Source organism: Marmota flaviventris, chromosome 9 (assembly GCF_047511675.1).
Source record: "Marmota flaviventris isolate mMarFla1 chromosome 9, mMarFla1.hap1, whole genome shotgun sequence".
In the NCBI taxonomy this organism is placed as follows: domain Eukaryota; kingdom Metazoa; phylum Chordata; class Mammalia; order Rodentia; family Sciuridae; genus Marmota; species Marmota flaviventris.
In genome coordinates this window covers 8517801-8531592 of record NC_092506.1, presented here as the reverse complement: position 1 = coordinate 8531592, position 13792 = coordinate 8517801, and the positions used below count along the sequence as shown (strand labels likewise).

General features: G+C 48.4%; 1 protein-coding gene across 8 annotated transcripts in view; it reads left to right on the top strand.

Moving 5' to 3' along the window:
• The window catches only part of Mark2 (microtubule affinity regulating kinase 2), a 60740-nt gene that overhangs the window by 33582 nt on the left and 13366 nt on the right, over positions 1–13792 (top strand). For 5 of the 8 annotated variants that reach the window (XM_027944233.3, XM_071616085.1, XM_071616087.1 and 2 more), the window contains 2 exons: positions 11586–11765; positions 11998–12051. In XM_027944233.3, the coding sequence (XP_027800034.2) occupies positions 11586–11765; positions 11998–12051 (234 nt within the window). Of the gene's footprint in view, positions 1–980; positions 1158–1274; positions 1295–7045; positions 7068–11585; positions 11766–11997; positions 12052–13792 lie in introns of those variants that run through there. The other 3 variants (XM_027944237.2, XM_027944235.2, XM_034636880.2) reach the window with 3 other exon arrangements.

Here is a 13792-nt window from a genome sequence, read left to right as displayed (position 1 = left end):
TTAGTTTTCGGCGGGCACAACATCTTTGTTTGTATGGGGTGCCGAGGATCGAACCCGGGCCGCACGCATGCCAGGCGAGCGTGCTACTGCTTGAGCCACATCCCCAGCCCTGGTTACGTTCTTGACTGTTTCCTTTGCTACATCATTTAACTTTAAGTACAGTTCTTACCACTTAGATCCAGTGGTGGACCCTTGTGGGCCCACCTGAAAACACGATCACCATCAATAAGACGTTTTTATGAAAAATAGTTCTTTCAGAAGGAAACTTTTTTCTTTTTTCCCTGGTGCTGGGGCTGGAATCCAGGGCCTGTGCGAGCTGGGCAGGCACTCTACCCCTGAGCTGCACCCTAGAAGGGAACTTCTGGTAAGTAGGGGGTTTCTTGAGGAAACCTGGCAGCAGATTTGCATGTGCTTGTGGAAGTGTTTTGCACTTTGTAGTCCTAACACCATCTAGCTCACAAGTAAGTCATGTTAGATGTCGAATGGCAAAGTGGAAAAGAAACACCTCTCTTCTGCCCAGGGCAGTTGCTGGGGGTTGCAAATACTTGTGATGGCACCAAAAGATAGGTCTGCCTTCCAGCTGATGAGCCATGGTCCCGTAGCCTCATCCTGCAGCTCAGGACCCTCTATGGGTTGACTGTGAACTGCTGCAGGAAGCAGACAGCACTCTGTCCACCAGTGAGAGCAGCCCAGTGTGACTTTGCTTCTGGAAAAAGCAGCCAGTTGGATATTTAATGGTCACTTGGTGGAGCAGCCACAGTGCTGAAAGCTTGGTCTGATAGGGACAGTTGTGAGGCCAGGGTGGTGGGAATACCCTTGGCGGTTTCTGTTGTTTTTTTTCTTATTGGCACTCTACCTCTGACCATGATGACTTCTAGAGCAGCAAACTTTGTCCCAGTGTTCTTTCTGACATTTATTCTTCCTTCTTCAACTTCTTTGAACCTGGAGGAGTAGGAGGCAGTAGTTTTTTCCTCTTCCAGGGGAAGATGCAGTGGAAAGAGGCGCATGTCTTGTTCAGCACCTTCCAGCGGCCACTGGAACTGGACAGGAGCAGGAAGGCCCGCTTCCCAGCCTGGGGATGGCTTCGCTCCTCAGCATAAAGGCATCAAGGAAACCACATCCGCAGGACAGGAACAAAGGGTTAAACCTACACCCAGGTAGAAAGGCTGTTGCATAAATGCTGAGAGGTTTTTTTCTTTTCTTTTTTTTTAAGATCTCGTGCTTCTTTTTTACTTTTGTGTTGGCAAAAACCCCAGGAGAAGATGGGAGACTCTGGGAGGAGATGATTATGCTGGTGAGTCAACTGAGCTCCCAGCTGCCGTTTTTAGTACCATTGCTTTGCTGTAACTGGAGGCAATTTGGGAAGGTGGGGGCAGGGTAGAAATGCTGTTTTGTGCAGCAGGACAGGAGACAGGTGTGTATTGGTGAGTTTTTTGGCCTCCTAGGATTGACAGGGCCTTACGATCAGCACATTGGTTCAAGAAGGAATCATTAAAGCAGGGCTGTCAGTGTGGTAGATGGTAAATAAATGTCTTCAGCGAGCCTGATATGGGTCATGATCACTTAGCTGATGAGTAACTTTTGGAATGGCTCAAGTTGCATTGCATTCTAGAAACAAAGCACAATGGTTTTTTGTTGTTGTTGTTGTATTGTTGTTGCTTTTTTAAAAAATATTCTTTTTAGTTGTAGATGGACACAGTACCTTTATTTTTATGTGATGCTGGCGGTCAAACCCAGTGCCTCATGCATGCTAGGCAAGTGCTCTACCACAACCCTGGCCCCACACAGTGGTTTTGATAGCAAAGCAGTGCAGGGGCTGAAAGTAGAGAGGCAGAGAAAAAAACTGTCTATCACTGAACTACATCCCAGTCCTTTTTAATTTTTATTTATTTATTTAAAAAATATTTTTTAGTTGCCAATGGATTTTTTTTTCTACTTTATTTGTTTATTTATATGTGGTGCTGAGGATCGAACCCAGAGCCTCATACATGCCAGGTAAGCACTCTATCACACTGAGCCACAACCCCAGTCCACTTTATTTTTTATTTTGAGAGAGGGTCTTGCTAAGTTTGCTGAGGCTGGCCTTGAACTTGGGATAGCCTGCATCAGCCTCCTCCTGAGTCTCTGAGATTACAGGTGTGCACCACTGCACCCAGCAGGCCTGGGTTTGATTGAGGGGGCATCAGGAGGCAGGTAGAGTGGGCCCTGTATGCCAGTATTCTAAGTCTCTCTTCAGTTTCCTTTAGTGAGTACCTTTCATCCAGGGGGTTATGGGACTCACTGTCTACTTGAATGTCATCTGTGTACTCTGATGGGGTTATCAGTTTTGGGTTCCAGAGACCATCATGAAGATACCTCAACATGTTTTCTTTTTTAACATTTTTTTAGTTGTAGATGGACACAATATTATTTATTTTTATTTTGTGCTGAGGATCGAATCCAGTGCCTCACACATGCAAGGCAAGCACTCTACCACTGAGCTACAGCCCCAGCCTCCCCAACATGTTTTCTTATTCATTCATTCATGCACATTTATTTGATCAGTACTTGATTAAATACTGCATTAGGAGTCCTTCTGGGTCACAAATAAGACAGACCAAGGTTCCCTCTCTTTGACAGTAATCAACCAACTTCTAAGGCAACAGCGCCCTGAAAGGGGAAATTGGTCTCGTGGCAAGTTTTGATCTTCCTTCCTCTGCCTTTTTCTTCTGGGGTCAAGAGAAAGCAACTTTAAGGATCAAAAAATTGAACCTGTGAATATGTTAACTTGGGCCAGCCAGGTGTGGGCATTGTTGGGCACTAAGGGCATATGAAGGTGAGTGAGACACTGGCTCTGACCCTTCAGAGAAGGAGGGAGTTAAGGTTGTGGAGACAGTAAAGGTAGTATGCTGGGAGAGTCCAGAGAAGGCAGTCACACTTCTAGAAAATATGTGAATTTGGAATAAACAAAGAGAAAGAGGATTTGCTTAACCGGATCCCTTAAAAGACGGCATCATGGACTGGAGTTGTGGTTCAGTGATAGAGTGCTTGCCTCACACGCGTGAGGCACTGGGTTCATTTCTCAGCACCACATAAAAATAAATAAAATAAAGATATTGTGTCCATCTATAACTAAAAAAAAAAAGACGGCATCATGTACTAGATAGTGCGCTTCTCCCCCAGTGCAAGTGCACCTGCATAGTATGTCCCTACATGGCATCCAGAGTGGGTGGGGCTGCATCCCACCACAGATCTAGCTTCACAGTGACCCCTTCCCTGCTGTGCCACACAGCTGCCCAGTACACAGCAGCAGGGGTGGGGGTGGAAGCCCAGAGTGCAGAGAATACACCCAAAACAAACTGCTCAGTTAGGCTAGCAGGAGGCCCAGGCACCTCAGGTGCACTGGTTAGAATTCATGCATTCCCCCCAGTTCCCTGTGAAGTGAGCCAGACCTTAGGCTGCAGACTGCCTTCTGCCTCCCCCCACCACCCCCATCCCCCAGAGCCCTGGGCTGCTGGCAGGCTGGCTCTCCTGTGATATGGAGGAACTTGCTGGTCTCCATGGTTACTGTAACCCACTGGTATGGGAGGAGCCAAATGAAGTGCAAGGCTGGCAATGTGAGCTTCCCCCAGCCCTTGGCACCATGTGGTACTGGTATGTCGGCTGTTTCTTGGACCTTTTTTGAGAGGAAGAAGTTAAGGAAGTAACAAGGAAAGGAAAGACCTGGGTGGGAACTGTCAGGACAACCTTCATCCTCCTTGGACAAAACAGTGCAGTGGCATGAAACCTGCTCATTCATACATGCCTCTTGGCAGGAGGGCTTCATGTTAGGAAAAAGGGTCCCCTTTGCCTGACAGCTCAGCCATGGCAGGAATTTGACTTTTCCTTGTTCTAGGAGGAAGACCATGGCGGTGCAAATCAGCTTAGTGGCACTGATACTTGTAGTCACTACGGTTCTTTGAGATGTGGAACAGAAGTGAACAGAGGCAATAGGAAACATCAAGACATTCCTGAGCATCAGGCATTGTGGATAAGCACATGGGTGCTCTCATTTAACCTTCACTTTGGTCCTAGGAAATGGGTATAGCTGGTATCTTCATGTTCCAAATCAGAGGAGTAAAGTAATCTTGCTCAGGTACAACCAGCTAATAAGTAGCCTGGCAGTGCTCGCTCTCAGGCTATCTGCCTGCCAGCCCACCTCCCCACCAGCCCACCTCCCCTTGAGCCAGCAGTGGAGACTACAGATGTCCTTTCTGTAGTTCCCCTCTTCTGAATCTCAGAAGCAGGCATCAGTTCTCACTCAACTTTGCAGCTGACCCCTGTCTGCAGAAGTAGGTGCTCAACAGAGTCTTGCTGGATCAAAAGTAGTTGGGGCTGGCTATATAACTCAGTTGGTAGAATGTTGCCTTGCGTGTACAAGGCCCTGGGGTCAATCCTCAGCACCAAAAAAAAAAAAAAGAGAGAGTATTTGGAGAGAGACAGAAACCAGACTACAGTGAGCACATTCTCAGGGATGAGGTGGTGCTAGAATCTTCTGAAGTCCTGGGTTCTCAATAGATATGCTGTTTGGGGCTAAGGCTGTAGCTCAGTGGCAGAACACTTGCCTAGCATGTGTGAGACACTGGGTTCGATCCTTAGCACCACATAAAAGTAAATAAAATAAAGGCATTCTGTCCATCTGTAACTACAAAAAGTTTTTAAGATATGCTGTTTTAAAAGGAGCCCAACATTTCCCGTGGCTCTGGGATCCAAGACTGAGGCAGGCTATTGCACTGTGGCTTCCAGGCATGAAGGGCGAGAACTGGAGTTCTCTGTTTTCTGACTTCTTGCTAGTTCCACCTGCTTTTCCCTGATAGCCTCTGGCTTTTGCTGTGGGGCTTCTAGTCAGGGTTTGAGGCGTGCTCTTTCACTGGTCTCCTTGCCCAGGGCTGAGGATTGTGGCTAAGAGGGCAAAAAGGATAGCCAACAACCTAATCATTGGCTTAAATTGCAGACTCTGCTGCTGTCCCTTACCTGGTGGCATCCACCCTGGCTGGAAAAAGGGAGATTCCTTTGAAGCTTTGCATAGTTCCAGCTTCCTGCTACAATGGGATATTAAGGGAATGTGGATGTTCTCAGTTAATTTGGGAGGCTTTTTTTGTTTGTTTGTTTGTTTTTGGTACTAGGAATTGAACCCAGGTGTGCTTTACCACTTAACTACATCTCCAACTCTCTTTAATTTTTATTTTGAGACAGGGTCTCACTAAGTCCCTTAAGACCTCACTAAGTTGCTGAGGCTGGCCTTAAACTTGCTATCCTCTAGCCTCAGCCTGCTGAGATTACAGGTGTGTACCACTGCACCCTGCTCCTTTGGTTTATTGATTTCTTCCAGTTGAGAGTGACAGTTGCTCAGGATCAAAGGATGCAAGGAAGCCTCCTGGATACAGTGAAGGAGGGAGGGAGGTTTGAAAAGCTGAAGGTTTCCACAGCCAATACCTTTTCATCTGATCTACCCTACCTCTCCATAGCCTCTCTTTGAAGTCAGTTCTTGCTACTTCCTCAAGTTCACGAAACCCCTTACTGTCTCCCACACATAGGACTGGGGAAACAATCCTTCTGTCACATTGCAAAACCCTGGGGACTGGAAAAACCAAGTTGTGTGATCCTTCTCTGGCTTTTAAGTTTGCCAGTTAATGAAAGGCCAGGTGGTCCCAGGCCAGCCTGAGTTCGGGATCCAGTGTAAACCATGACCTCCCCTGAGATCAGGGTCTATTGGGGAGGGGTAGGAGGAGGAAGGCTTGCTGTGGGACCATCTGGATAAATTCCCTAAAGCCAGACTCATTCCTGGTCCAATGGAACCCTTTTTTCCTGTCGCCCCAGGCACTTTACTAAGCTTCTGTCTTCTCCTTCAGCTAGTCTGTAGGAGCCAGTCTTACTTTTGGGGAGAGGTACGCAAAAAAGCAAATACAGGGGTAGGGGTTGTAGCTCAGTGGTAGAGCACTTATTTAGCATGTGTGAGGCTCAGTGTCCCTAACAGGATGTTTTTTTGTGGGGTGAGTCGGGGTTGGTAACTAGAGACTTGGAGATGAGCAGAAACCTAAGGATAGACTTCCAGAAGCAGGGTTGGAAGGGACTTAGGAGGAACATTTGGATTGTTCAACCCGAGTGTAATCTAGGATTAAGACTGTTTATTATTCCCAATTTATCGAAAAAGGCATCTAAACCTAAACCTCCAAGGGGCTTCGCAGTGTCCTCAAACCCCTGATATAATCTCTAAAATACTTAATACTTGGTATCCAAGCAGGGTGTGCATTTTTATAAGGCTAAGTGCTGTGTTGTTTGGAAGTGGGAGGTTCATCTGCCACTGGGGGCTTGCTGGCTCTGCTGCAACCCTGAGGGAGGCTTGCCGATCTCACCAGGGTTGCCCGCTGGGCCAGCACATGTGAGTCACACATAGCCTTCCTGGCCATGTTTGAGGCCTTGTTAAAATGCTGTGCCCCTACGCAGATCCCACCTGCTGCAGGTGAGATAAGGGCTTTATGATTGCCCTGGCTGAAGGGAGTCTCCTCCTCACCCTCTGCAGCTGTTACCCAGCAGAACACCTAGGGAGGGTGGGGCAGCCCACTTCCGGGGAGGGAGGAAGGGGGAGGGGATAAGGAAGTTGATCTAAACCCGCCTCTTTCTCTGTTGCCCTTCCTGCCCTGTGTCTCCTGCCCCTCTCCTCCCACTCTGATCTTGGAGCACTGTCCCAGAACTGCACACCCTTCCTGACCACCAGACCCTGGTCTTCCAGAAGCCCCAGGCTTTGTCCCCGTTGCTCTCCTTGCCAAACCACTCTCTCTCTCTGCTAGTGGTGGTTTCGGTTGCAACACAGACCAGGTTCCCAGGCAGGAGCCACTCAGCCTGGCTGCTTTACTCCTTTTCACTGAGGAGGTGGTGGAAGGTGTCGCCTGCTCCGGCTGAGTAAGGGTGGCTGGCTGAGCAGGCAGCCCCCGCCCTGGGCCTGGCTCTTTTCGGCCTCTGTACTTTGCCCTCGCTGCCTGACAGGTTCTGCTGTGGGCTGTACTGAATGGAAGTCGCTGATAATCTTTGTCCCTTTCTCCGACCGGGTATGTTTCCCCCTTTTTACCTCTGAGACTCCTCTCCTCTCCCCTCCCTCCTACATGAAGCAAGGGTCTCTCAGGAATTGCTTAGTGGAGCCAGGCACCAGCATGGAGTGAGTGGTAGGAGTCACGGGAAGGGTGTCCCAGTGCAGCGTTGAAGAGATGTGTGACTAGGAAAGGAAAGTCTCCTCTGAGTTTGCATCTGCTGGGGCAGATGGAGGCCTGGAAGGTGAGCTGCAACAGAGAGGCACTCAGAAGCTATGGTGAGGGCCAGCTGGGATCTCAGGCCAGTGCCCAGGGGACGTTTTTTTTCACTGTGCCTGGCCTTGTTCCACCTCTGGCTGAGGAGAGCCTGCCGATAGGTGATAACCCCTTCCAGCCCTGGAGAAACCTCAGAACATTTCCATGCTGAGTCCCAGAGCATAGTTTCTAGAGGGGAGAACTGTTGGTGGGAGCTTCCAGCATTCATGCAGGGGGCCCTGCCTACCTGAGTCAGTGCCCAGCCTCTCAGGGTGGAGGCTCTTCCGGGCAAGCCTGGCAACACGCCTAAGCCAGGTTCTCAGCTCCCAAGCTGAAGGGCTCTAGCAAACTGTGTGGGTCTAAACAACTCTTCTCTTACCCTTAGTGCCCTGCCTTCTATCCTCTGTTTGATTGCAGGCCCCAAGTTGTTTTCACCTCACTTCTATAGGATCAGGCCTGCTGAGTAATAGTAATGGGTCTACCTTGGTTCCACGTACTGCCTTGCAGGGGAAATCCCTTATTTCTGAAGTCTTTTTGGGAGCGTTGGGGGTCTCCCTGGGATAGATGTAGATATAGGCCAGAGCTTTGGGGTGTCTGGTGTTGTACATCCTACTGTGAGCAGGGAGTTGGTGGTAAAAGGGAGACCAGGGCTTTAGCCAGATCCTGTTTCTTTGGCCTACAAGGGCAGATAGGCCTCAGCCTGCCACCCCGTTGGTGAGATCCAGAGCCAAGATGAATGGGCCTTGTCTGAATCATAGAAGGGAAACTCCATAATAGCCACCTGCAGCTTGCCTCCTCTTCACCCTTCAGAGCAGCAGTGGAGGCAAGGAAGTTGCCTCGCCTGAGGCCTTGGCCCAAGCAAGAAGCATTGTCAGTGGGAAACTCCTTTCTCTATTCCTATCTTTTCCTTTCTCTCCTTCCTCCTGGTGGACTCTTCCTTACCCTGTCCTACATCCCTGCTACAGGAAACATTCTGCTGCATAAAAGAGGCATGATGAGAAGAACTGAGTATTTTGAGTCCCAAAAGTTAGGTGGTTCACGCCTGAAAAGGCAATTGGTGACTCTGGAACAGGGAGTCAAAGCCCACCCCATGTGAGTGTCTGGTTCTCTCCTGTCTTGTGAAGGCCACAGGTGCTGGGATGGAGGCTAGCACATGCTCAGCCTGGACCAGTCTCCCAGGTAGAAGGTCCCATGGTATCTGATGGCCTGCAGCCACCTTACCAGTACTTGGCTTAGATGTAGACATTTGTAGACAGACAGACATTGGCTTAGTGGACAATAACATTTGTTTTTGTTTTAAGAATTTTTTTAGTTGTAGATGGATACAATACCTTTATTTTGTTTGTTTACTTTTTTTTTTTTTAAATGTAATGCTGAGGATCGAACCCAGTGCCTCACACATGCTAGGTGAGCGCTCTACCACTGAGCCACAACCCCAGCCCTTTGTTTGCTTTTATTCGGCATTGGATAAAGCATTTTAGGTGGATTTTCTCATCTACCTATGAGAAGTAGGGAATGTTTTATTTCTTTTTTATGAGATAAGAAAACTTGGGCTGGGGATGTGGCTCAAGCGGTAGCGTGCTCACCTGGCATGCGTGCGGCCCGGGTTCAATCCTCAGCACCACATACCAACAAAGATGTTGTGTCTGCCGATAACTAAAAAATAAATATTAAAATTCTCTCTCTCTCTCTCTCTCTCAAAAAAAAAAAAGAGAGAGAGATAAGAAAACTAAAGCTAGTAGGTAGGAGAACCAGTACTTAAATCTAGTTTTGTTGGTCTGTGGAACTCCTTAGAACCCAGTAGATTACCTCACAGATGAGTGGAAACACCCATGGGTCATCTTTTGAGTGATTTCCCCCCAAACTCCCACCTCTTGCATCCTTACCTTCTTAAGGATGATGTTAATGAAGTTAACACATTAAGTGGCAGCTAGGATTTGAACTCTGGCAGTTGACCTCTGGTATCTACACTCTTAACCTTAACCAATAAGGAAGAGGGTGGATGGCGAGTACCACTTATGGTTGTTGATGGTTCTTTTTTTTTTTTTTTTTTTTTAATTTTTTTAATATTTATTTTTCAATTCTCGGCGGACACAACATCTTTGTTGGTATGTGGTGCTGAGGATCGAACCCGGGCCACACGCATGCCGGGCGAGCGCACTACCGCTTGAGCCACATCCCCAGCCCCTGTTGATGGTTCTTGAAGTCCAGCATGTAGCCAAAGCTGAGGGGGATGCTGTCCAGCTGTGCCACAAAGACAAGCTCCAGGGCCAAAATCACCAAGATGGATGGACAGGGCGGGCTCGGATGGGCGTGGCGTTCCCGGCTTTGCCCCATCCCCTGGTAGATGCCAAGTCCCTATTTCAGGTTCAGGCTTGGAGGCTGTCAGGCTCTTGCTGCCTTTGGCTGTGCCCTCAGAAAAACAGTGTAACCAGAAACCCAGAAAGTGCATTAGAAGCTGCCAAGGAAGCTTTCCCACCCATCTTCCTCTCGTGAGAGCTGAAACAGAAGGAAGGTTTCTGTTGCTGGCTCCCTGGAAGTGGGACAGGGGCACTGAAAGTCCAGCAGCTTGTCGGGGAGGATGAAGCTGAGAAGTGGTAGGCCCTGGAGGCTGGGCCTTCAGACCTACTGGATGGGATGAGTATCCTTCAAAGGAAACACCCCACTTGACACCAGCAGGGCCTACAACTGCCCTTGTCTCCAGGGGGTGGGAACCCCGAAGTTCGTTAGGAAGGGAGAAAGCAGGCATGTGAGAATCTGGTCATCTAGCCGGACTCAAGACTCGGTACGGGGAGAATCGTAGACCAAAAAACTCTGCAGCTGGATGGAAGACAGAAAGGATCGGTGTCTTCATGGGGAGACGTAGCAGAGAGGGCCATGGAGGCAAAAAGGGACTCTTTTGGTCTGTCAAGAGCCCCTGCTTCACAGTTTGCCATGTGCATAGGGTCTTTTCTCCTTCAAGGGGCTTCTGGGATCTGCTCAGGGAGCTCAAAAACATAGCCCACATGCTGCATATAGTGGTGCAGTCTTGTAATTCCAGCAACTGGGACAGCTGAGGCAGGGCTGGGATGTAGCTCAATGGAAGAGCACCCCACATGTACAATGCAAAGACCCTCTGTTGACAGATTGGCAAGCAGGGCGAGTCAGAATCAGGGTGCTTGTTATTTTTCTGCTTGAGAAGTATCTATCGAGCTAGCAAATGTCTTGCAGTTCCTTGGGTTGTAGCAAGTCATGCTTTTTCTCTGTGGTTTTAAAGTATTCACTTGGAGCCAGGTGGGGCCAGGAAAGGAAGAACCTTGACTCACCCGTTTCTGATCACCCTATTATCCTCAGTCTCTTTGAAGTTTCTAAGGTAGCTCCAAAAGGATCTGGAATGAGGCTCTGGCACCAGGTGATTTGGGGCTCAAAATAGGAATTAGACCAGACTCTTTCTTTTCTCCTTTTATTTATTTAATTTTGGGGGATTGAACCCAGAGGTGCTTAACCACTGAGCATCCACATCCCCAGCCCTTTTTATTTTTTATTTTGAGATAGGGTCTCACTAAGTTGCTTAGGGCCTTGTTAAGTTGCTGAGGCTGGCCTCGAACTTGCCATCCTCCTGCCTCAGCCTCCTGATTCACTGGGGTTACAGGTGTTACTCCACTGTGCCCAGCTGAACCATAATGCTGTTTTATATTGTCTTATATTATTATATTTGTATACATGTTCAGAGCCAGTTATAACTTCTGCTGCCATGCTTGGACCCAGTTATTCAGTTCATTTGTTGTGCAAGGATTCATTTAGTATCAACCGTAGTTCAGTCTGTCTAAGTGCTGGGATCTATCAGTGAAGAAAATAGATATGCAGGCCCTCATGGGTCTCTCTTCTCACTGGGAGCCACAACAAATAAATGTAAAGTGTAAAGTGATAAAGGGGTTGGGTGTCAGTGAAGGCTTTGAAGCAGTTCTGCTCATGCTGCACCTGTGACTTTGGATGTGGTGATCTTCTCTTGTGAACAGGACAGTAGGAGGCCATTTCTTCTACCTGAGGCAGAGGAGCTATTGCTGGGGCCTCAGTAGCACCCATGCTGGAGCTGCGCTGTTCCCTGGGATCTTGGCTGTGCTTTATGCCATGCTCCTTTGGACTGAAGGCTGGCCGCCATGTCCTCCCCTCCTCCCTTTTCTCCCTGCCTATCATCCCCTTGGAGTCTGCCCCCGCCTCTTATGTCTCTTGAAGAGAGCTGAGGGCAGGGGTCTAGGGAACCTGAAGGTTAGTGTGTAAAGGTATGTCTGTTTCTACCTACAGCCCACCTTGGGACACCTTGATTCCAAGCCCAGCAGTAAGTCCAACATGCTGCGGGGCCGCAACTCAGCCACCTCTGCTGACGAGCAGCCCCATATTGGCAACTACCGACTCCTCAAGACCATTGGCAAGGGTAACTTCGCCAAGGTGAAGTTGGCCCGGCACATCCTGACTGGGAAAGAGGTGAGCACTGGGCTAGGGGTATGGCAGCAGCTCCCATCCTGTCGACACTCCACAGGTAGTGGGGGGACACCAGCAGCCAGCCTCTTGTTTATCAGGCCGAAATGAGATCTGACTGAGGTGCTAAGAACTGAGGGATGAAAAGGAGCAGGAAATACAAAGGAGGAAGTAGAATCAGGTCCTAGGCTTAGCCTGGTCAAAGAAGTGATCTTGGGCTTTGTTGTCTCATGTTCAGGTAGCTGTGAAGATCATCGACAAGACTCAACTGAATTCCTCCAGCCTCCAAAAAGTAAGCACCAGCTCCTCCTCTCCCTTTCCAAGCTTCTCTCAGGGCTCAGTGATCTACTGGCTCCATTTGGATTCCTACTTTAAGTCCTCTGGCAATTCCTCTGTGTCCACCACCCACCCCACGTGGCCCTGCTCTCCAGGACTTTGCTCAGATCTCTTGGGTGGGCCTACTGGCCTCAGGCACTGGCTCTTCTGCAGTCTTTCTGTCCCTTTCCAGCCACTAGGCCCACCTGTCTCATCTGCTTCCTATACCTTGTTCTCTTCTGGCCTGTGGCCAGCCCTGTGCAAAAACACGTGTTTACAGCATTACTAGAAATACACACAAGCTACTCCAGCCTGGAGGAATTCAGGAGACTGGCTCTAGAAGTATAGGGTAAAGAGGCAGGGAACCTGGCACTGTGTTCTCTGCCAGCTCTATTTCAGAGTGTGAATATGGAAGACTAGAAGTTTTAGAAGTTGGACTGTAGTTCTGAGTCCCTGACAAGGTGTTCAGAATAAAGAGAGGTACTTCCAATTTGCCTTCTCACCTCTAGGCTCACTGTGCTAAATGTCACAAGTGATTTGCACATGGGTTTTTTGTTTGTTTGTTTGTTTTTGTTTTTGTTTTTAAATATTTTTTAGTTGTTGATGTACCTTTATTTTTTATTTATTTATATGTGGTGCTGAGTGCCTCACACATGCCAGGCAAGTGCTCTGCCGCTGAGCCCCAGCCCCAGCCTCTGCACATAGTTTTTGCTGGAGAAGGTTGAACTTTTCTTTCACTCATTTAACAGTGGGAAACTGAAGTCCTCCATATGTAATGGAGGAATCCCCCAGCAGTAACACAAACCCTCTACCCAAGGAACTTTAGAGTGTGGTAGAAGTAAGAAAGGAAAGGGAGACTTTCTTTCGCAGAGGGGGACAGCTTGCCAGTGACTGATTACCATAGAACTGGAAACTGCCTGTCTTCCCTTCCTGGGCTCTAGCAGTTAAGAGAAGGAGAAGGCGCCTCCCTGGCTCCATAAAAGTTGTCCCTATTTAGATCTGTCAAGCTTCATTTGGGCCCTTCTGTAGCTGACCCTGACTCAGATTTTCTGACCAGAACCTGGTTCTGTATATCTTGTGGCCAGTGGAGTTTTTCTATTCTTTCTTTTTTTTTTTTTTTAACATTTGTTTTATTTATTTATTTTTATGTGGTGCTGAGGATCGAACCCAGGGCCTCACAGCATTCTACTGCTGAGCCACAACCCCAGCCCCGAGTTTTTCTTTTCATGAGCACATTGTGGTAATTGAGCACTTTTTTTTTTTTTTTTTTTTTTTTCTTTTTTCTTTTTGTGTGCTAGTGATTGAACTTAGGGCCTTGGGCATGCAAAGCAAGCACTCTACCAACTGAGCTATATCCCTAGCCCCACATTGTGGTAATTGAGCCAGGTAGGAGGGTGACTCCACGAGAAGTGTCAGGCGAAGTGGTATGAAGAGGCTCAGGACTAGGGGCCGGGGACTGTTATGGAGGGCAGTGCTCCTGGAACTATGGTAGATGGCACAAGTTTCTGATAAGCTGACAGCTGGAACCAAGGTGTTCCCCTGTGTCCCCTGAAGGGTTTGGCTCAAAGGAAACACTGCTGTCTCACCAGGGCTTCCCTGCTTATTACAGGAGGATGGGAAGAAGGACTGGTGTTTATTTTATTTTGATATTGGGGATTGAATCCAAGGGCACTTTACCACTGAGCTATATCCCCAGCCTTATTTTTTGTTTTTGTTTT